Raw genomic sequence first — 25,077 nt, forward strand, 5'->3', positions numbered from 1 at the left:
TTTTAACCAGTGTAGTTCTGCTTCATTCATTCCTACTCTGAGAAGTAGCTCACCTACTTTTTAGGTTTGTTCTGACATCACGTCCCACATCATTTGTGCATACTGTATATGTTATATTTTCTGTGCAGAGATGAAAATATAAAAGACAGTTAACGCAAACAAACCCATTTGTACTCTTTTATTTCCTCACCCAATGAGAACCGATAAGAGAATCGATAAGGAATCGGATCGATAAGCAAAATCGACAATGGAATCGGAATCGTTATATTCTTATTAATTCCCATCCCTAATCTTGTGCCATATTTAGCCAGACCTTGGGCTGTGTATTTAACAGTGTGTCCATAGTGCAGGAAATACTGTGCACTGTAGTACTATATGTATACATAAAGTTTAGACACATCTTCACAGTCAATGGTTTTCCTTTATTTTCTATGTTGCACACTCGAAGCGTTCTCTGAACCAGCCTCATGAGACAGTCACCTGCACTGCTTTTCCAATAGTCTTGAGGCCCTTTTTTAGAACAGATGTGGTGATTGGATGAATAGCTATGTAACATTAACCATTAAAGTACAGAACAGCAACACTCTCAGCACTACTGACCCAGTTTTTCAATCCATCCCTGGCTGGAGTGTGAGTATGCTGCTTACAGAGTGCAGAACAGTTTGTCAGGCCCCCTGCCCCTTTACTGTCGAAGCATACTAGAGCTGAAACAGTCAGTCAATTCATTCATTAGTTGACTGGCAGAAAATGTGTCTGCATTAGATAATTAGGAGTGGGAATCACAGAGGAACTCACCGTGCATTACACTGTTCACAAAAACAAAGGTATCCTCCAACAGAGATTCTGTAATACTTCATACATCGCAAGACAATCATGAAATAACACGATGTAACTGAAGATGAAAAACTGAGGCAAAAAGCATGTATTGATTCATTTCATTGTGGTGTCAGTTTCACAGAATTTGACAACTCAGATGAAACAATGTACAAAGCAGCGCACAGAGTCTTAATAGATACATTTATGCGTTTATTGCATAGATAATTAATTATCTAAATCATATTTGAAGAAAAAATGTCAGCCTCCCAAGTATGAATATTTGCAGTTTTCTTTAGTCTTCTGTGACTTGTTTAGGTTTGGGACAGTTGTTTGGATAAAACAAGCGCTCTTCCGTTGTTTTGTAATTTTATAGGCCAGCTGATTCATTAAATAATCAAGGAAGTAATCAACAGATTAATCAGTTCTGATCCTTCTCATTTGATTTGTTGCAGCCCTAAGGCATACTATGTCCTTGGCCACATTGCAGTTTTATTTTCTGCTCTTCATCACCTCGATGGCATGTGTGCCAGCTGCAGAAACTCAGAACAGAACAAATAGTCTTAGCTTCCTCCTCTCACATGTAATGCTTTCCAAAAGTGGTAGTACAGGTGCATGAAACCCTTGTTTCCTGCTGTCAATCAGTGCCAGCCGCCAATAACCCCTAATAATCAGTACAGATGCCTGCCATCTGCGTTTGCTGTTTGCCCCCCCCTTCACTCCTACTCAGATGTGGAAAAATAGCATGATCCAGTTACTCATGCTGTCTTCTGTCTCCGGTGATCTTCCCACTAGCACATCATATTAGCGCCATGTTGCAGAGGGACTTTTAATGGCACTGCAAGATCATCACAGCTCTCATAAGAAAAATGCTGAACCTGCCCCCTCCCCCGTTTCTTCTTTTTTGTATTAACATAATAGTAATTTTAGTATTTGACTCACAATCCTAGGAAGCCCTGCCCTTGGGCTCATTCTTAGGATTCTGTTTGGGTGGCATTATCACTATGGTACTGACCTTGCTACCCGAGCTATTACAGAGGTTATATAATTAGACTAGCCTGTGTTTTCAGCTGGACAATAGAGCATGTACTTCTATAGATAGCTAATTATAGCTGGAGAGTAATGAACAGTAGTCTACTTGCAACCTACATTATGTTTTCTGTCTGGACTAACAACAGATGCGTTTGTGTGTTTGTCCCTGAAGATAACAAAGATAGTACAATATATTTGGGATTGACTGGGAGGGATAACATTCACTTTCGTGTGTAGTATTAATCATTAAACAGAAAAGGAAGCTTTGGCAGGGCAGTGTGTGTTGTGTTGAGTGGAGAAGCCCAGACAGATGGATGCATGTATAAACTGGAGAGGCGGACATCAGCGTGTCATTTACCACAGCTAAGTGTTCCTAGCAACCCAGTCACCTCTATAGTGAGATGACAGCCAGAGCCTGAGAAATGTCTCCAGGCCTGTGTGTGTGTGTGTGTGTGTGTGTGTGTGTGTGTGTGTGTGTGTGTGTGTGTGTGTGTGTGTGTGTGTGTGTGTGTGTGTGTGTGTGTGTGTGTGTGTGTGTGTGTGTGTGTGTGTGTGTGTATGTGTGTGTATGTGTGTGTGTGTGTGTGTGTGTGTGTGTGTGTGTGTGTGTGTGTGTGTGTGCCATTCAATGCCAATGTATGGCCCTTTGTTTATGAGGGAGATAAATGGTGGTTTGGCAAGATGCTGGGAGACCAATACTGAAAAATCAGCAGCATGTGTGGGAGCCATCCCTGCTACATCCACAGCAGCTCAGTGTTATTTTTGTCCATTTCTTTGCAGTTTCACGATATAAACAGCAGCTGTGCCCTGCAGAGGCTGTTTGTGACAAGCTTTCTTAAAGTCTATTTTCAAGCTTCCCACTTTTGAAGAATCTCATTGCGGCGCTTTGCGCTTCTGGCACTGACCTCAAACAACCTCTCAATCAGCTCTGTTGTTCTTTTGCTGAACTTGTTTTTCACATTCTATCAGGCTCCTCTCTTGTGGTTGTAAATGATGGTGCTGTCTCTGTGCAGACTAGTGGCAATGCTAATGAGAGTTCTTCACAACATACTTTGTCTTTAAAACAACGCCAATATTGAATATAGAAAGTACATTATATATATCAAAGATAGAGCTGAAATGATTAGACCAAGGGTATTCAAACTGCAGCATGCTTCGTGTGAGGGGCTTTGCATGCAGGAGTTGCACGTGGGGTGCGGAGGGAGAATAGTGAGACAAAGATACCGCATGAGGTTTAAGAGACAAGTGCATGCTGCAGCTCCAAAGCCAACAGGAAGTCATTTACTGTAGTTTGGCTTGATGATTTGGCCCATTTCAGCAACACATTTTTAGCAACACAAATTTATCTTCCATCCATCTCAAGAGCCGTCATCCCGATCATTATGAGGAATTTGTGAAGAACAAAGAGAAACATGCATCAGTAGTTTTCTTATTTTGCCAAATGAATGTTTACATTTTCATAAGCATTGGACTATATGCCTGCATCTGTCAGTGGGCCATCACTGTAAGTGTAGGCATAATGATATGTTAACTCCACTACAGGAGAGAAGGAGGGAAAAAATATGCGCATGTATTGGTAACAGCAGCGGCAACAGCATGGAAAATATCGGTCTAGTGGTTATGGCCAAAAATCCAACATTGTGCACCGTCAGTGTAATCCAGTGATAGTTCTGTGCATCCATGGGTTCATCGCTAACAGGAACTGCTAATTAGTACTTTTAATTGTACCAATTAGCCCAAATGTAAACTTATATAGACTAAAAACACGGGGCCTATGTTGCCACCCACTAACAGTGTAACAGTATGAAGCCACCGTCCCACAAAGCATTATGGGAGCTGTAGTTCTCATAGGAAATCATAGAAAAAAATCCATTAATATTATGTTATTTGATGTTACGCTGTCAGTATTTTGATATCACTGAGGCTGTGAATGTCCCACTGAAAGGGAGAGATGGGGCTGTGGGTGTTGGAGGGACACAGTTGTCTGGAAAACCTGATGTGAATGCGTTTTTAAGTCCTCTATGATCAGGAGCTGAATGTGTTTGGGTTCTGGACTGTTTGTCAGACAAAACAAGCTATTTCAAGACATCTCCTCGGGCTCTGAGAACTTACCTGACAATTTATAGACTTTAGGGTTAAACAGTTCATTTAAAAAACAAAGAACAGCTAATGAATAATGAAAACATTCCTTAGTTCATTCCTTAAAGTAAACATATTTGGGTTTTGCGCTGTTAGAACATAAAAAGCAATATTAATATGTCTGCTTGGGTTTGGGGAAATTATGATGAGCATTTCTTGTTATTAGTAATTGACATTTTGTGGATCAGTTGATTAATCAAGAAAACAATCTGTAGTGCAGCTATAATCCTTAATGTTTACTGTATTATTGTCAGCTTTTTCATTGTTCACGACATTGTGGTAATATGAGATTGAACTGGTAAGTGATGAGTGAAGACAGATTTCATTTACGGTAAATAAATAGGAAGTTAATGTTAATGGAAAAACATTGACCTAAAAAAAAAAAAATCTTGTCCACAACATGTTCACTCCCTAATGATAGCTGTTCATTGTTTCCTCTTTGTCAGAGTTTCCGAGAAGGCTTCCTCTGTCCTTTTTTAAAAAGAAGCTGTCGTGTCAGATGGAACAAAGGCTAATCATTATGTCACCCTGAGCAGAGCAGCTGTTAGCACACCATCTTACTCAACATCAAAACAGGACCAACCTCGTTGGCCACCTCCAGTCAGCCTACATATTGTCTGTGATGCTGAGGCGAAGGAGGGTGGAGCTCAGCCCCCCAACACTCCAGTCATTCAAATAATCCTATTTTAAAGAAGAAACAGGGAAGTAGCCAATAACATAGTATGCAAAACAGGTTTTCTGTTCTTGTTTTGATGACATCATGCGTATTCACGGAAGAGAAGGAATTATTTTTGTAAAAATGTTCCAAGAAATTACCTTCTGCATTGATTATTTAAGAGCAGACAAGCCAAAGAAGACAGAGACACAGATGTGTGTGTGTGTGTGTGTGTGTGTGTGTGTGTGTGTGTGTGTGTGTGTGTGTGTGTGTGTGTGTGTGTGTGTGTGTGTGTGTGTGTGTGTGTGTGTGTGTGTGTGTGTGTGTGTGTGTGTGTGTGTGTGTGCATTTAATTTCTTCATTTCCTGTTCCTCAGAATCAGATTGGCAAGGCAAAGTTTGCATGTGTGTTTTTTTTCTTTTCCCGTTAGCCCTCCTTGCGGCGCCTGTAGTGTGTGTGTGTTTGCGTGTGTGTGTGTGTGTGTGTGTGTGTGTGTGTGTGTGTGTGTCTCTGTGTGTGTGTCAGTGTGTGTGTCTGAGCTTGCTTTGAATAATGACCTGTGGTTGTGATATGAGTTTGCATAGCCTTTAGCTTTTCAGCAAAGGATAGTAAACATCAGCTGTGTTTGGGCGCTTTGCTTGCATACTGAAAGGAAAGCTGCTGATTATTTACTGTAGTATTGACTTTAATCATAAGTGCTTAGACTGAAAGAAGCAGCTTATTTATATGTGCTTAGGCAATGACCCTTGTGGCCTTGTGTGTACGGTATGTGTGTATGTGTGTATGTGTGTGTGTGTGGGGGGGGGGGGGGGGGTGTATAAAAGCTACTAAAGATGTGAGTAAGCAGCCTGAAGCTACAGATCCTAGACTGCAAAGTACAGTAAGTCATGTGAGTGTAGTTGTTTATGGGGGGGGGGGGGCACTGCCTGACCAGTGCCATGTGACCCTGTTGCCCCCTCCAGCCACAGTGTTTTTACTGGAGCTCAGTGTGTGTATTGGTCTTTGAGGTCAGGCTGGTGAGGCTTTGTGTGTGTGTGTGTATGAGAGAGAGAGAGCGAGAGAGAGAGAGAGAGAGAGAGAGAGAGAGAGAGAGAGAGAAATGTTGCAAGGGGGAGGGGGGATTGGTTGTGAGGGTTGATGGGGGCAAGGGCATTACAAGGGCAGTGTTTGTGCAGGGCACGGGACTGTCCTCACTGGCACGCACGTACACATACAAACATGCACACACACTTGGCAAAAACAGAGGCTTATTGTGGACACCCAGCCCAGTCGGGTCCACGCACTACAGTCACACATTGTATCACTCTTTGCCTCTGCATCTCTTCCTTTCTCTTATCTTTCTCTCTCTTTGACTCTGTCTGTTTTTCTTCCTCTGTTGCTTCCCTCCACACTATTTTCAGCTTGTATTCTAGTTTCACTTCAGTTATGACATTATCATGACCTCACGCTCATAGTTCACCTGTGTGTGCAGCTCCTCAGTCTCTCATTTGCTTCCCTTCTCAAAGGCTGTCAACCTCGTTTTACCTCTCAACCACCCCTTCTTCATGACAGACTCCTTCTCCAGCCACCCTCAGTTGTCCTCCCGTCCCCTATTTCATTCTCATCTCTGAGGGACGTGTGAAAAGGCTGACAGTCGAGTCATGGAGAGAGATCGGCTTAGTGCTGCTTTATATTGATGTCTGTGTGTAGCCTGTGTGCGTCTCCTCACTTGTCTTGTGTCTGTGAAGTGAATCAGGCTCTGTGGAACATCACATCTGATTTGCCTCCTCCGCACCACTCTCACCCCCCTCCTCACATAGGCACTGACAGATGTGGAAGCTTAGAAGATTATCTCATAATCCATCTTTACTATCCGCACAACAATTAAAATCCACAGTATATCAAATTACTTATGAATTATCAACAAATAAATGATGACTCTAATCATTGTACTTGTGCCTTTTGTTTTGTAATTTTCTCAACATGTTGCTAATTGATATTCATGAACTATGATACCATGGTCACTAATGCAGCAGCATTGTTATTGTCTCATATAGCCAGTCACTCCTCTTTTTCTTCTTCTAAACCTCAAGTAAAACACACACACACTTTGTCAGTGTTGCACCTCTGTCCCAACATGATCCTTTGCAACGTCCTTTATTACAAATCTCTGCTCTCTCTTCAGCATCTGCCTGTTTATTGCCTTTTCAGTCTCACATGTTTACATTGTGTGTGTGCATGTGCCATCGAAGAGCACACGTACAGTACAGTATGCACATCAACACATGTGAGGCATATTCAAGCCAAAGAAGAGTGCACATCAAAGGTACATTGCTTTCTTTAGTAAACGTCAAATATTATTTCAAGCTTCGATAGCTTTTCATCAGGTCAGACTTCACAACATTGTTATTTGATGTTCATTATGAAGAGAAATGAAATTCTGGTGTGCTGGCTGTACACCAGGATGGGGAACATTTTTCCCTCTCAAGGGCCATTTCAGTTTTTATAACATCCTTTGAGGGCCATACTAAATTATTGAACACATATGACACTAACCTCTGCAATGACTGGAGCTGCTGCCCTCTGGTGAATCATCTGGTGTCAGATGTAGTAGTGATGATGATGATGATGATGATGAAGATGATGATGCTGCTGGCAGCTGTTTTTCCAGGTTTGGGTCAGTCCGTCCGCTCGAGGTATGGCTCTGAGAGGTACTTGGTAATGTCCACTGTGAAGGCTAAGCCACACTTGCTATTACTAAGTTTCCCTGTTAGGTTTTCTGAATTCCTTGACACAGACTGACACTTTGGAACAGTTTCACTTTGCACCAACAGGGCACTCCTTCATAAATCAGCTTCTTAGCTATTAGCTCGCTCATCACAAATCTCGCCTGCATAGCACCGTGTCAGAATGTGGTCTGTAAAAACTGCTTGTGGGTCACACAAACTCTCGCGTTTACTTCATCCAAGAGCATTTATCTGTGCAGCGTATCCAGTTTAGCCTGCTTTCAAGCTGTAATGACGTGCAAGATTGCCTTTTTTCTCCACTGTGAGCATGTTCCTACAAACTAATTGTGGCCCACTGGTTTACCTGGTTTGTCTCTGCAACATTTCGCAGCTACTTTTCTTTGCAGTTGCCATAATGCCTGCCATCAATGCGACATCAGTGTTAGCGCTACATACATGGTGCTTTCAGATACCACTTGGAAGGACACCTTAGTCTCCTATTTTTTGTTATATTTTCTTATCGCAGGAAAATGTGATTGCTGTCAAAAGAATTTTCTTGTAAATCTGAGTTACTGTTTTGTATTTGTGAATTGCCTCACAGGCTGGATCACACAGTCTCACAGTCCACACATGTCCCAGAGGCCAAACGTTACCCACCACTGCTTTACATCAACCCACTGTGTGTGTTTGCTTTGTTTGATATGGTATGTAGAACTATGTTTTCCTCTTCTGTTACAGGTTTTTTGATGCTGGTCACTCAGTAAATTGAGTATGACACAATGTCCTGTGTTGTGGCACCATCTTTATCTTGGGCAACATATCATGGTAGTTATATGTCCTCAGTTAATCTGTAATTCCAATCAACACAGTGAAGCACGTGGAGCTTGACATGCCAGAAAATAGTGCATGAACCAACACAGACAAACCAGAAGAGCTGAATCACAGCCCCAGCCATGACCATATCTGTACAATGAACATATATACTGCATTAAGTCCAACCTTCATGGAGGTTTTAATGTTCAGTTTTTGTTGCAGTTTTGTTTGGTTGAGTACATGATACATAACATGATAGAAGATTTTATCCATATGATCCACCCTGAGAGGCAATGACTGCGCTGCTGTTACCACACACACCAGAGCTCATGGAGAACACAGTTCAGCATGGACGGTGTGTTCTAGGCAGGTTCAAACTCATGCTGCCTTTTAAGTGGAACTTGTGAGATCATGCTTTTGACATGGGAAGTTTAGTTTAGTTTACCTAATATGTACAGTGTTCAAGCGTCAACTTAAGAGAGCGCCATTGCTTGGCAGCTGATTTTAAATTAATCTTCTCTTTTCAAAGTGATGAGTGATTGTGTTTTCTGCATTTAAGTGAACTGTTGAAGGCATGCTCTGTTCACTCCCCAGCCAACGTCTCTGCAGGTGTTTCGTCTGTTGTGAGGAGCACAACTCATGTTGTGACAGGGTTTTAAGCCACAAAGATCATTTGAGCAGGTGACAAATTCATATGCGGAAATTACAATAGAAAATAGCTTTCATACAGTAATGTGCAGAAACACCACAGTTACTACCTTAGAGGATTCACCACCGATAGATACATACTGTATAGATGACTCATTTGTTCCAGCTGGAATTAAATGAGTTAGATGACCCTTTGACACTTGACACATCACAAACGTTTACTTGCATTATTATGACATGTGAGATATGCAGTTGTATAGCAGCGGAATTGATGTGAATTAATGTGTTGAGTAACTTAGTAATTTTAGCACATATTTTAGGAAAGATCTGTTGTGGCATCACAGTCAAATATATCATTTGAATTATGCATATTAGCTGCGTCATGTTAAGGCACAAGGGCACTGGAGTATAAACTAGCAAAATCAAACATCCACACATGAAAATGCATTTTATTTTGTCCTCAGTCTCACTATCACAGTTAATTCCTGCAAACACTGTTACAAACTCCATACACACACTGACTGCAGTGCACGCACTTACATACAAATAGTGTGTCTTTATTGCCCTAAGTGAGTATTGTTGGAGGGATTTTGCATTGCACTAAAGGCAATCTGTGGTGCGCATGAAGTGAGCTGCTCCCACTGCATCAAATGAGCGAACTGGTCCTCCCGATACAGATGCAGAATTAGATGGCAAGGAGTGCACATTAGATGTCCTAATGTCATTCAGACATGATGTAGGCACAATGCACACTTGCACTGTCACAATCTATCTGGCAGAGTGACTCATCATGATGTCACAGATTTGACGTGTTAGTGCACAGTTGTCACAAGAGATTGATGATGATGTGTGATCTTCTTTTCTTGTTATGTAACAACAATAGGCGATGGATTAGATATGGTTAGTGTCACAGTGGATTAATGCTCATGTAACAAATGTCACTTTGATCGCAGGTGATTTGTAACCATCTGAATTGGAATGCAGTAGGAAGTTTAGCTCAGCATAAAATGCCCAGTGAAAACATCATAATGTTTTACTGTAATGCATTATTCAAGGTGTCCCTGCTCAGACAGGATAAGCACAAATGATTTGTTCAAGTTGAAACATTTTCAACTTGTGCAGATGCATCTTTGACTCAATTTCTGCTGCTTAGGGCACATTTCCGTCTGTTCACATTCACTTTACAGTATGTACAGCCCTAATGCCTCTAAAAGTCGATTAGCTAATTAAGAAAAGCTGTTGAAATAATTCTGTATAGAGGAGACACCCTGCTAATGTGTGTGCTATGGATTCTAGCTTATTATGGGCATATTCAAACATTGTTGAGTACAGACACGCCATGCAAAGATATTTTATCTTCTATTCCTGTTGATACAATCATGTTGATTTGACTAGAATGCAGTAAACAACACTGAAAATAACTCTTCAGAAATAAGAATAACAGCCCAACCTCTGACTCGGCATTTGTCATCTTTTTTATGAATGGCTTGTAGGGACTTTTGCTCTGGTTGTTGTTTATCACTCATTTCCTGTCTAGTGTCATTGCTTCCTGTCTGAGTAGTAGGCATGTGCCACTGTGTCACTGGAGGTGGTTAGCACTGTTAGCTCTCCGGATGTGGTCGTTTCACACACACAAACCTTACAAACACACACACAGAAACACACACTCCCATTCATTTGCTTCATTTGTGTTTAATCTCAGATACAGTATCTCAGACACTGTATTCTCAGGCTGTGAGAGTATCTTTACAGGGAATTTGGTTTCACGACACGTCCTCATTTCTATTTCCTGAAGGAAACATCACTAAGATGATGATTTGATAAATGGTAAAATCAGATAAAGCTGATCCCTGTGGAGGAACCAAAGCCTTGGAGCAAGAAATAGCTGTGGAATGCTGCAGATATACACAAATTAAAGCATGAAACAAAAAGAAGACACATTTGAAGCAACACACTGCAGTCACTTTGTACAAATACTAACACATGCACACACTAACGTGTCTAGTCAGTGACCCAGCCGCAGTGTGTCAGAGTTAAAATGAATGTTACACTTCAGTGTGTGTTTACCGTCTACAGCCACCACCTACGTCCACTCCTAAATGCAGTAAGTGCTAGTATTGCTCGCCTGGTGACACACACTCACACACTCCAGCCACAGTACACAGGCACACACCCCAGCTGACCACTTATCCACACGCCACTCACACAAACACATACTGTTGAGCTTAACAGCTTTTCTGTTCACCTACATACAAACATTCAGACAGATTTGAGCACAATAAGTATACTGTGAACAAAGCTGAAAGCACTGTTCATTGATCTCCACCAGTCTGACGGGTTTCATCGCTCTGTGAATTACCTCAGGTAGTCTGCCTGCTGTTTATAGTCGTCTTTGCTAAAGAGAAAAGGTATTCCCTGAATGGATGGACCATGTGCTGGTGCTGGCATGGATTTCCGTGTCTGTAGACTAAACATTTTCAGTCACAAGCAGTGAGAACAGACTGTGTGTGTACAGTACAGTATCATCCAGCTTTGTTGTGTTACAGCTCAATAAACAGCATTTATCAATCTGTGTCATTGTGGTTAGCGGCTGAAAGTGATTGTTGATTTTGAACAAGGCCCCAGATTTGAAACATCATGCTAGTAAAAGGGAATTGAATATGGAGCCAGTGTGCAACACTTTTTTCCTCCTCTCAAGTGTGTCCAGTGATCAGCACCTCAGTACAACTCATGATGTGCATCACTTTTCTGTGATATACTGGCTGAAAGTGAAACAAGATATGTGGTGGCAGTAACATGGCAAACTAAGTGGACTGATTGTTCAGTTTAATATCATGTAGTGATAAAATTAGGCTGCACTTATTGATTGTTTTTGTTATTGATTGTTCTGTAGACATTTGAATGTGTCCACGAAACAACATCTCTACACAGAAAGATGTGCCGGATTGAGCCACAGGAGCATCTGTCTCTGTTTTTTTCTTTTTTTTTTTTAAGATTTTGCATATCCCCTGCGACCCCGAAAGGAATAAGCGGCGTAGAAAATGGATGGATGGATGGATGGATGGATTTTGCATATACACCATCCCACTAACACGCTCACTCACTCACTCACTCACTGTGCCTGCCCAGGTGGAAAAGCTGACTCAGGCAGTCTCAGTATTGCCTATGTGTATGTCTCCATACTCATTTACAGGAGTACAGTGTTTGTAGTGGACAGGTGAAGAGGTCTTAGATCCTCTTTGTGAACTTTATTTTTAGCACAGTGTGGAAGAAAACATGTCACAGGACTCTTAATCACCAGGCATGACCTTTTACACACACACACACACACACACACACACACACACACACACACACACACACACACACACACACACACACACACACACACACACACACAGCATTTATGTTGGCCCTTCTCTCATCAGTCACACCCACAGACGCATGGACACACACTCCATTGTAGAGAGACTCACAGGCCTCTTACTGTCAGGCAGAGAGAGCTTTAGAAAGAGTGCTGAGTAACACCAGTGTTTAAATAACCATAAATGCATCTGGGTATGTAAGCCTTCATAACACTCTAACTGGTTCAGAGGAGCTACTTCCATTACAAGCACTGATTTGCTTCTTCTGTATTATCTGAGGTATGACTTTGCGGCACTGTATACAAGTTACAAGGTTCATTTAGGATGGATTTTACAATGCACATTTGTATTGTAGTTGTCACTTTATGCTACTCACAAAACAAAAATTATATAATGAATAAATACTGTCATGAAACTTTATTTATGGTGGAGTGTGGAGGATGAAGAAAGAAGTTGGTCTGGAGTTTGGTGGTACAGCAGTGGATACTTCAGTATCATTAGCCAGACAGCAGCAGGGCGAACAGGCTGCGGCTGGAGTGGGAGTTGTCTTTTAGTGTCCTTTGGACTCTGCAGGCGCCACCAATGATGTTCTAGGCGGTTTTATTCACCCACTGCAGAACACATCCAACACATGTTGAAGGTTATGTTGCTCTGTGTTCTCATATAACTTTGAAGTCAATGGCATTTTCACAAAAGAAAATCAGTTTGTCTCTCAGGTATGCTTCCCTGTGATCTTCCTGCGCTCTCCTTTGATTTACCCACGCAGCCCTTCCCAGATATTTGATTGGACATAAAGATGTGAACAGATGACTGCTCTCTTCTTCATTGCAGGTAGCTGAATGTTCTCCACCTCTATGAGGAAAATGTATACACAAAATTGGGATAAATGCTTTGAATTGCAGTCATTTTTGTAACTGTTACATAGATACATAATTTGCCTTGGTTTGCGCAGAAAACAGGCAAAGCAAATATAAGCAGGATCATATTTCTGCACCTTCAAACACAAATCGCCATCAAAGTGTGCCTGGTAGCTGTGGACTGAAGGCTCCATAGTGAAAGATTGTGTACAGGTAACTGGACAGATCCCTTCAGGCTCTTCAGTTTGTTGTCACATGAAACTCTCTCTTTCTCCCTGATCTTGCAAACCCACTTGTTCTCTCCTGATCCAGCCCCTGAAACCTGACCTCACAGCAGACCTCTGTCTGCCACCACATCCTCAATAACCCTGCTCACCTGTGTATACACTCGGTGTGTGTGTGTGTGTGTGTGTGTGTGTGTGTGTGTGTGTGTGTGTGTGTGTGTGTGTGTGTGTGTGTGTGTGTGTGTGTGTGTGTGTGTGTCTGTGTGTGTGTGTGTGTGTGTGTGTGTTGGCGTCACAGCAGGATGAGACAGTGTTCAAACTGTCTGGTGTGAAAACGTCTTTCTAGAAGCCCATAATTAATGAGACAAGCGTGCATATGTATAGATGTGCACCCATTGCACCCAGTGTTGTCAGTGTGTCAGACAGACATGCTGGGTGTCATGTTACTTTTCATGTGTGTAACTATGTGCACCTTTGTGATGTCATCGGCTCGCCATTGTTTGCCCTGTAGCTGTTCATTTGAATGGTTTCTTGTTGCCACCTAAAGTGTGTGTCTGTGTGAGAAAGGAAAATGTCTCGTGTATGTCGGAGTTATTTTCTCCACAATCTGAGCTGTGTAGCGTAGTATGTGCATTTGTGTCTGTTGTGTTCAACTGATTTTGTCTGTGTCACTCCTTGCCATATGCAGGAACTGCAGAGTCCCTTTAAGAGATGTTCAGACAGCAATCTACAGTTTGAACAACAAACAGAAACACACACAAGATTGTTTCCATTTGCATGACTGATAATATTAAGTGGCTGAGATCGTGGCTCCAAATGCACAGCAGATATTGCACCATTCTCGGGCACGTGGCATAATAACGGCTCGTCTGCTCGTAGCTGGAGCACTTAACTTACAGGAGGAAAGACCATTAGAGGCAATCAGGCCTGTCACTTTTAATGGGCGGATCGAGACGAAATGGAGATGGACCTGTGGCCGAGTGGAAGAGTTAATGTACTTGGCCACTTGAGAACTAGGTAATGAGAAAAAGGCAGGTGGAAGTGCTGTGACGGTACAGCTGTGGTTGAGGCATGAGCCCAAATGGAAACCAGGCTGTGGGCTGTTTTTACACCGGCAGCTGGAAAGCCACTTACTGCAGCTCAGTGGAACTCAATGCAGTTAACATGCAAGCATTTATGAGTCCTCAGTTTTGCGTTTTTGTTTTTTTTAATTGTTTTGTCTGTTTGTTTTTTTTGTCTTTGAACTGCATGTTTACCCTCTTACATTGCCTGTGCTGAATTTTGAAATGAGACTTGTGCTCGTCTCATTGGCAGACAGAAATAGCCTTTCTCAGCCAGTGCTTTTGAACATGCAGAGAGGACCTGTGGCAGGCTAACCCCCTCCTGCCTTTCTTGATAATTATCTTCACAGCAGACGCTCTATGTTTCTGTGCGTACGTGTGTGTGTGTGTGTTTTGGGACTGTGTGCGTGCTGCATATACATTAGCGTGCACTTTTATGTATGCATTCTCCGTCCAAGTATGAGTGTTTTCTTTATGTGTGTGTGTGTGTGTGTGTTATCTGCCCGGAGGAACAGATTGTCTGATGAGGGGAGGGCAGGCTGACCTTTTGTTCTGTTTGCTTAGTGGGCATTCCTCTGAGCACTGGCCCTCACCCAAGTTAAAGCCACCAGCCACACACAGGACTCAGCACAGTGCTGCCCCCTGGGACACAGGGGCACTGAGTCATTTGCACTTGTCAACTTGTTGTAGAAAAGAGTGTGCATGTGAAACAGCACAATGCTGGTTTTTAATATAGGATTGAAATGTTGAATGATTTAAAGTGTGCTTATTATATACGTATTACTCGATTGTTTGAACAGCCTAAGAAGCTGCAGCATCACAAGATTAGAGCTGTCTTTTTGAGCTTTGTCAGCTTGATGAGTTATTTAAGAGCTTTACATCTGAGTTGGAGACATGTTCATGCCTGATCTGTGACGTCTCAGGACTGTGACTTAAACCTGTGCATGTGCAGCTATCTTGACGGTTTAAAATAGGCCTAAACTATTGAGTTATCTTTGAGGAATGGCCTAATGGCCTCCTGGAATACCATCCTGAGCTGCAAGGTGTCCAGGAAAGTGTTCTCAGTCATGGCAACATGGCATTATAACATGTTCACATGAAGCTTGTTTGTCTTTAGGTCGGTTAAGTTCATTGTTTGTTAAAAGGCTTAATGGCTCATGAAATAATTAGCTTTCTATTAGTTTTGAGATTATTTGCACTAACTTTCTAACCACTGCTATCATTTTCTCCTCCGTAATTACATTTTTAAAGGCTAATGTGTACTTATTTCACAACTCCGCCCATTCAGAAAAAAATACATCTGAAGAAATGGGAAATAAAGCTTCTTCTAAGAAATTGCTCCTTAAAATACAATCCACTCATTAAGTCCAAACTTTGTTTCTCTCCTCTGTCCCTGCAGGTCCTTATGGTTGAGGTGGTGTGTGGTACCCCTTGCCATGCCTCCTGCCATGACAGACCTCCTGGACATATGGGCGGCCCACTCGCCCCTGGCCGGCCACGCTCTGGACCAGATCACTGTGGATTTTCTGCTGCCCACTGGTATCTACATCCAGATGGAAGTTCCACGCGAGGCCACCATTCAGCACATCAAACTGGTGAGTGGTACTTGGTGACGGCACAGGTTTAGGTTAAAACGGGATTTCTACACATTAGTTGGACTTAAAGTCACATGTTGCTGCTGAGGTGAGGTTCTCTCAGCTGTGGTGTCACAACATAACCGATAATTAATCAACTTTCAACATGCTTAAAGGAGATTAAATGAAGTGCTTCCTGACGTTATGTTTTTTGTCCTTACATGCCTCTTGGCCTATTGTCCTAATAAGGAAAAACACAGTCTACATCCCGCACACATATACTTACACACACACACACACACACACACACACACACACACACACACACACACACACACACACACACACACACACACACACACAGAGTCACACAGCTGGTCAGTTAGACATTATCTAATGCCTATGTTGACAGAGGTGGCTGTTGCGGCTGGCTGGGTGTTTTTGTTTGCGAGTAGCTCTTGCTTTCAGCTTGCAAATAGCTCATGACATCATGCATGACTGCAGCTGATTTTGTGAAGTGGAGGTCAGAAGTCACTGACTTGATGGGTCTTTTAGAAACTGTGTGTGCTAGTGTGAAGGTGCTGGAAATGATGTTTTAACTGTTCATGAGTGGAGGTAATCCGATTGTGATTTATCATCAATTTCAGCAACGTAGAGTGACCAGAAAAGCGGAAAAAACTTCTATGATGCAAGGCAGTGAAGTAGGATAGCCCTGCAATAACTACTTCTGAATTTGAGACTTATTTTGTGTAAGGTATTTCATTACAACATCACCTCAAATGACAGTCTCAAATATGACTTCTGAGTTCGTGTTCCAGAGAAAGTGTGTATTACTGCATGTATTCAGCACTGTATTGAATCGCATTACAGTGTAAAGCATTTGTATTTTTCTGGTTACTCAGTGTTCAGCGCTCCCACAGCTGATATTAAAGTGTTCTTTTTTATTTTAATCAAGGTAGCAAACATGTCCTGCTTCAACATACAGCCTCAAACATGTTTTCCCCAGACTGGCGCTGTTAAATAAAGGAGGTTGTTCTGAATAACAAACACAGAATACAGTGTGTGCGCGCGTGTGTTTGTACAGAAAATCTGCCTGCCATCTTCTAGAAATCACTTTTGAATTTATAACATGACCAAAGATACAGACTGGTTTGACTTCACAACATTCATATATTCACTCTTGGCAGTAATGTGTGCATAGAACTATACGATTAGGGAGGTTTCTATCCATGTTCAGGCCTTTAAATTCTTTGGACTAGCTGTATACGTGGGCGTCCATGCATAAAGGACGCCTGTTGACATGCACATGTGATAAATATTCATTCCCTGAGGAAACCATGTATAGAAGCAGCAGAATGCTCTGACAGATTATATGTGACTGAAGTAAGAAAGACAGAAAGAGGAAGACTCCTCTGAGTTATTTTTCTAGCAAATAAAAGAGTCAGAACAAATGCAAAGAGGGGTATTAGTTTAGCTAAAGGGTTCAATATCGATCGATATGTAACGATTAGCAAGAAGCCAAGAAGAGCAGGCATAGGAATGACTGTTTCATTCATACTAATAAATATAAGATCAGATTTCCCAGAAAGCAGATTATTTCAGAATGTTATCATTTGCAAATCTGCGTTTTCCACTTGTAACTTTTTGCTGCCTTGTAAACACGGCATTGCAATCATTTTCCATCGTTGAATCATTTTCCAAGGTTTGTAAGGGAATCGATTCGTAGGAGCGTCAGAGCATTAAATTGCTTATGAATTTTGCATGTGGTTTATGGAGAGATGTGATCAACATGACATCAAATCACGAGTATTCCTGGAGGGGAAGATATTTGTTGGGAGGGCAAATGTCTCCTGTTCCGCTATGTTACAGCATAACTCTGTAACCTCAGACAAACACAGCACACTCAACCTGACACACAACCCTGCGATCATGCTGTGGGGGCACAGGGACATGAATCATGCCAGGATTGGCTGGTGGACATATTATTCACATCCTGATTGGCTTACCCACAAGCTGTGTCATGTTGCCATGAGTCGTTCTTGTTCCTGACCATGACACATACACTTTTTTTATCAATATATTACATCATTGCAATATGTTGTTTTTATTAGTTACAAGGCATTTGGGAAATCAGTATTTTACTGCTCAAGCTATTCAGGCTTGAAGGTAATCTCATATGTACACGGCTATCAAGCCAAAAACTTGGATGCTGTGTATTCTGGTTGAGAATATTACTAAGTATGAGTTTTTTAATTGGTACTAATTGAGCCGATAAAAACACTCCCTGTGGTTTTGTTGTGCAAAAGCACTTCTGTGACACCCCACTTCTTCTCCTCTCTCCAGCTCTTATGGAAGCAGGCTCAGTCATTCCCACTGTTTCCTGCCCTGGGCGAGATGGAGAGCCACATGTTCGAGTGTGTCAACCAGGCAGCTGTGCACGAAGAACTGGAGGACGAAACTCGCAGGCTGTGCGATGTTCGCCCTTTTCTGCCAGTCCTCAAGCTGGTGACGCGGAACTGCGGCCGAGCAGAGCGCCTGCTGGACTCCAAAATTGGTGTGCTCATTGGCAAGGGTAAGACAGCAACACTTCTGAGACTTTCTCTCAAGTTAAAGTGGCAGATTATCATGCAAACTCTCACACACATTACTCCCTCCCCGATTGATTCGTTTACTGTCCCTGTTTGACATTTCCAATAAAAAAAAGCACTTAGAGTTGGTAAGTGGGACAGTAAATCTTTCCCCACGCACACCAAGACTTAAGCGCCTCCCCCACTACACTAAGTAGCTCTCCTACTCAGCACATTCACCCCAGCCATCAGACCAGAGGCCCGTCTGCTGCTGGCTCCTATCAGTGACCCTGCTGTCTGATAGAGAAGCGTGAGGATTGACTGGACGTGTTCCTGACATGTCTTCCATCACATGTCACTTTGTATTATCTCTGGTGAAGATTAGGCCTTTCAGTGGAGCAGATGGAATTGATCAGAACTGTAGAAAAGTACAGTCCTGTGGAGTGATTAAACATCTGTTGACAGAATATTTATTTATACATAGGAGGAAAAAATACTTTCTGACTTGACCCAAAAGACTATCTAGACTATCTATATCATATATGCCAGTAATACAGTAGCTATCATAGATGCAACAGTTTAATCTATTAGTTGATTGATAGAAAATTCATTTAAATGATACATCATTCAAGGTTTCTGTCCTCTCAAATGTGGAAATTTGTCCCTTTTCTTTGTCATATACTGTATGACAGTAAACAAAATATCTTTGAACTGTTGGCTGCTTTAAAGCAAGCAATTTAACTTCATCTCTTTGGGCTGTGGAACAGTTGATTGATATATCAGGAAAATAATTGGCAAATGAATCAATATTGGAAACTTGTTTCAGCCCTCCTACATATAGTTGCATGTAATATGATACATGCATGCACACAGCTACATGCACAATAAATTCTTTTTTTTATGTAGTCATGCAGCGACATAAAAATGTGCAAAAACGCACAATTAAACAGAACCAGCTATTTCCTCTTGCTCTCTAACAAATCCAAGTCACACACAAATGCACATTCTTCTGACCAAGATGTCCAGGATTATGAAAGCCCTTCAGTCACTGCAGACCTCTTCAGAGGACGAGAGGCAAAGAGAAGGAAGGGAAGGGTCTCTGAGCCTAATTGAAGGAGACTCAAACAATATTGATATTCTGCCCTCCTGGCTCCACTTTTGTCTGACACGATCTTTTAAAGGCTTTTGTCAGTCTGAAGTGGTGTTTTCAAAGGGAACCCCACAGGCACGTCTGGATAGTCCCACATACACACGCCTAACCTTGGGCAGTGCACAGTAAGAAACTATTACACACTCACGTGGCCAACTATGTTTTTTTTTCTTTTTTCCCTTCCAGATATACAGTTACACAAACCTGCTTGCACACTCACACAATGCAGCTAATGTGGTCCAGAGCCCTTCTTTGAATGCTGAGGGTCATATGAATGTTAAATGGCTTTAAATGTCAACATGTTGTGTTCATTACCAATGGAGTATTGTGCAGCCCGCCTTTGATAAAAACACAAAGACAAAAGCTCACCAGGGAGCAAAGATAAAGTACAACCAAACAGCACTTTATACCTCTGGCATTTGATACTAGTGTGAATATTAGGAAGCTCTGCTTTAATCCCACAAGAGACTACTGTTTGTAATCCTTTTTACACATTCAGCACTACGAGGGGCATATGCCTGCCATCAAGTGTTGCACAGGTGTTTGTGCATTTTTAATGAAAGCAAAAGCATGTCACCCTCATATATATATACAGCTTCCTACTTGACAGCTCTTTGAACTTCACAAGCTTCACGCTGAGTTCACATGAAAAACACATTCTCATTGCATGAAGATAGGACCATTAGAAAAAATATATATTATTAGAGACATTGTGGCAATTAATCATGATACTATAGTCTGCTATGTAGCGATGCTGTAATGATATCCTCTCCTTCCCACCACCAGGTCTCCATGAACTCGATGCCATAAATGACCAGGAAGTGAAGGACTTTCGAAGTAAGATGTTTCGTGTAAGTGAAGAAAGGATGCAAAGAGTCCAGATGATGACATGCATGGAGTGGCTGCAGGCCTGCTTCTCCCCACAGCTCGAGCCTGCAGCAGCAACAGCCATCACCGATGGCCTCAATGACCGGCTGGCTGACCTGAAAGTCATCATCCACTTCGACCAGTCACAGGTGAGGGTTTTTCATTCAGTGCTGCAAATGCTGAAAATGTTTATTTTAGTTTAGTAGTACAGTGGGTGGAGTCCTAGTCCAAGCGTGTTTGTGGTTTGTTTAGGATAGTCCATCCATTGTTTTTGATAAAATCATTGAAAGTGAGCCATTTGTTTGCCTTTAATTCTATCATAAATTTGTTCTTGATAGCATTCAAAGTGAAGTTGGGCAGTCGAGGCAGCCTGCACAGGAATTGCACCAAAACAAAGTTTCATGAAACATTTCACCGAATCTCAGTCTTCACTTAATAATAGCAATAATGTTAAGAAACTTTATCTGTATTTCACCTTTCACACAAGAATTGCACCTTAAAGTCCTGACAACAAAGAAATCACAGGGATAGAAAAAGTTCAGAACTTAAAAGAGGTGCAGCAGCGCCTCAGTGTGAGGCAAAGCACAAAAGCCTGTTTCAGAAAAGTCATTGCTACTGTAGTTAAGGGCTGAAGTGAAGAGATATGTTTTTAAGCTTTCTTTTGCAGCCATGCCATTTGTCAGATTCCTTGGGAAGTTATAGCTGATGTCAATCATCATTTGATCAATACAAGAACCCTATCTTGTAGATGTGAAATGTAATTGGTTAGTTTCGATATTACCCCAGAATGGGTCCCATACAGCATTTGGAAAGGCCATGCAAAATATGCAAGGAAGAGCCCTATAGGATGGAGTGCAGGGGTATTTTTTTCTTTTCATTTAATTTAACGGGAGAAAATACGAATAGATATAAACTAGAAAAAGCAGCATTTGATGTTAAGTTATCTTCTCTCTTCATGTCATTACTTTTCTAGATGAACTAGATGAGACCAAAAAAAACCATTGCTTAAACCTATGAGCTGAACCCATTGTGTGCTGCTTGAACAACAATTCTGCATCCATAATGAGCTCAGACTAACAGTGTGACTTGCTGCACCACTACAACAGACAAAACCACCTTGTTTGAGTAGCAAAAGTAGCCATGTGACTCCACCAGCGCAGGCACATGCACTGTAGCTCAGCCTCTTCTTCTGATCACCGTTGGCAGATCCACAATAATCACGTGACAGTCGTGTGACAACACAAAGTGGGTCAAAACCATCAGTGAAATTATGCCATCCTCCCGGACACACGCACATATTAGCATGGCAGCTCAAGGGACCAAAACCCTGATTAAAATGAACCTCCCTCTCCTTCTCTGAACTCTCTGACTGTCTCCTTCCATCTGTCTTTGTCTCTTGCAGCATATTTCTCTTTGCCTCTGTTTTAGAAATAATGTTATTTCATAATAAACCAGATGGTCAGGTCCCTCCAGACCTGTGTACATCAGCTTTGATCAACATCACAGACACTCACATGCGCATACACAAAGACAGGCCATCTGTGCCACCGTGCTCAGATGGACACTGGCAGGAAGTCTTATTTGGGAGGTCAGACACAATGAGCCACATTATAGACAGGAAGTGTGGTTTAGTGTTCTAAAGTGAGTATGGCCGCAGTTCAGTGTGAGCTTTGTTTTTGGTGATATCATTAGGATTATAGAGTTTTCCTCACTGCGTAAGCATTAGACTCTCATCTAACTTCCACTTCTAAATACTGTTCAGACAGTTTAGAGAGATGTTGTAAAATGCCAGAGTACGCTCAGGATAGCTCAGTTGGTTTTGTAGTTCCCTCACAATGTAGCCATGGCCATTTTTTTTTGTTGGTAATTATTGATGGTTGTCATTTTTATTAAACCTCCAGGAAATAATGATTTCATCTCAGGTATCAGGTCAGTGCTGTGCTATAAATAGGACGCAGTGAGCCTCAGTGTGGCACATTATACCGTGGCGACGTGTGGAGGACTGCCATGCATGTTCATGTTTTAGTGCAGCATGAGTACATTCAGCCACAAATGTATACATGTCCAAGTGATCAGTTGTTCAGTGTGTGTATGCGTGTATGTGTGTGTGTGTGTGTGTTGTTTGCACACGTGAGAATTCCTCATCTAGACCTCTGTGTATAAACAGTCGAGCACTGTACTGTATGTCTTTGTGTGGTAAGGATCATGTTTGACTCTTAATATTCCTCTTCACCATCTTATGTGATTCAGCAGCAAGCCCTCCAGCAGGGTCATCAAGAGCCTGCGTTATCGTGTTTTTTCCTTATGCTTTTTTGACATATTTTATCTCCTTATCTATATTTACAAGGGCTACAGTTTGAGCTTTGAGCGCGGGTAAACACTTGAATCAGTCTCTCTGTTTTCCCGTCTTGTCTTGCAGGACTCAGCCAGTCTGAAGGTGCCATCATCCTGCACTCCCACGGAGCTGATGGAGCTGGCCGTGAGGAAGTGGCTGACCACCCACGGGCCCGAGGAGGAGGCGTGGAGGGGTCAGTATGTGCTGAGGGTCAGCCACTGTCTGGAGTTCCTCTGTGGAGACCAACCCCTGATTCAGTACAAGGTCAGTAGCTTCACAGTAACTCCTTCAGGTGTCTGTCAGTGAGTGAGGGACACAGATCCTGATTGAGATGTGTCACACTGTGTGTCAATATCATGTCCAGAAATAGCAGATATCAGCCACATGAAAGCTGTTGTGGTGTTATACTGGTGTCATAGTAATAGCCCAAAGCCTGTTTTATGTTAGGCTTTTGATGAGACATCAGGAAAAGATTAGCTATAGATTAGAATGAACAGGTTTGAACCATACAGCGGGTGGCTCAACAGTAATATTTTTGGTAATCCACAAATGGTGGATTGTGTGTTTGCAGTATGCAGGTTTATGTGTAACTTGTTTTCAGCAGTTTGAGAAAAGATTCAGGCAACCAAAATTATGGCTCCATCTGCACCGGGCACAGTCAGCTCATGCCAGATGCACCGGCACTTTATGTTAAAAATCCATAAGACTGCAGTTTCCTGCCGGAGGTACAGCATGATAGATGGGTCAGAGCAGATAAGACATACAACAGCTTGCTGGCAAGTAACTGTCATTAGCAGAGAGATGTAGAAATAGTCATATGGACAGGTTAGCTTTAGCATAGTGTAATGACTCCAACTACACAAGCATTGTTGAGTGGAATGATCATGGCATTTTGAAGTCGCAGTAGCTAAATGTGTCTGTATCTCAAGCTTTGTCTTAATGTGCTTAGAGGTGTTGTTTTGTTTTTTTAACATAACACATAAATCAATTCTAACATCTATACCAAGGAAATCGGATGTGTTCCAGTCTATGTGCACTCTTGCATGTTAATTTGATCTAGTCTGCTGACAAGCTGTGCATACATTTTACTTGTTGTGGCTTGTTTATTTCTCTGTCCTAAAAGTGCCTGACCTGATTCTTTCAGAAAAGCAGTTCTACTTTCACTTAGTATGCAGCAATGCTTTTGCGAGCTCAACTTTAAAATGCAGCACAACTATAAAGAGGGATCCAGCTTTTTAAGTGTTCAGAAAGGCTTAGATATGCACATAGCTAAACAGATTTCCTGTCCTGTCTTGTTCGCAGTACATCCGCACATGCATGCAAGCGAAGGAGTCTCCACACCTGACCCTGGTGCACACCAGCACCGTCAAGGCCATGTTTGACAAGGAAATGTCTGCCATCGGAGCTGTGGTTAGCCGCAAGTCCTCTAACCCACCTTTACCACTACCTCCCAAGAGAAGGGTGCCCACGGTTAGTCCAGTCATGTGTGTGGATGTGTGAATGAATGTACTTCTCACTTCTATGTTGTGGTGCTTTTATCTGTTCAGCATCTGCTGTTGAAGAGGAGCTGACTTTACTAACAGTCACATTTGCAGGTCATCTGATTGTTCTCTACTTTTATTAATGTTGCTGAATTCATTGTCAGTCACTGATGTATGTATGTATGTGTGCAAATTCGATCAGTGGCATCACCACAACTAAAACTGAGGCTGTGACGCACATATGAAAGTGTTCTCTTGTACTCTACATGACAACCACTTAATATCTGCCAGTGTTTGCTCAATAGTGTTCTTGATTCACCAAAATGGTAAAAGCTCCACAGCTTGATTGACTCACCTGCATTGAATGAGGCAGGTGTGAAGGTTTGCTCTGTCAACATGTACTTGGCAGCTGCCACCTGTCTTTTATGAGGCAGCGTTCGTTGTCAGGAAACATCGCTGCTGCTGCTTCCAGGTGCACAGTGACATCACTCCTGGATGTGTGCGTCCACATGTACAGTGATCATAACAGCATTAGAACAGTTACTTCATAACCTGTTGTTACTGTTCCCACCTTATAATTAAACTTTTCTGTCAGTTTACAGTAAAAACAGGCACCAATTTACCTCACTTCCACATTTTTATGATGAGTACTTGTACACTCACTGGGCAAGGGATTACAAAAATTAATTAAATTACAGCAATTACATAAAAATGCTGTAAAGATGAAAATGCCCAACAATGTTTAGTAAGTTTAGAAATGCATGCTTCTCATTTTAGGTGAGGTGATTTTA

General features: G+C 42.0%; 1 protein-coding gene across 1 annotated transcript in view; it reads left to right on the forward strand.

Moving 5' to 3' along the window:
- pik3cb (phosphatidylinositol-4,5-bisphosphate 3-kinase, catalytic subunit beta) overlaps nt 1-25,077 on the forward strand; it is a 55,048-nt gene that overhangs the window by 15,854 nt on the left and 14,117 nt on the right. The window contains exons 3-7 of the mRNA XM_070970682.1: nt 15,712-15,907; nt 18,230-18,458; nt 20,390-20,619; nt 22,890-23,069; nt 24,108-24,275. Coding sequence (XP_070826783.1) covers nt 15,749-15,907; nt 18,230-18,458; nt 20,390-20,619; nt 22,890-23,069; nt 24,108-24,275 — 966 coding nt within the window. The 5' untranslated portion in view covers nt 15,712-15,748. The remainder of the gene's footprint in view (nt 1-15,711; nt 15,908-18,229; nt 18,459-20,389; nt 20,620-22,889; nt 23,070-24,107; nt 24,276-25,077) is intronic.

This window comes from Chaetodon trifascialis, chromosome 9, assembly GCF_039877785.1.
Source record: "Chaetodon trifascialis isolate fChaTrf1 chromosome 9, fChaTrf1.hap1, whole genome shotgun sequence".
NCBI lineage: Eukaryota > Metazoa > Chordata > Actinopteri > Chaetodontiformes > Chaetodontidae > Chaetodon > Chaetodon trifascialis.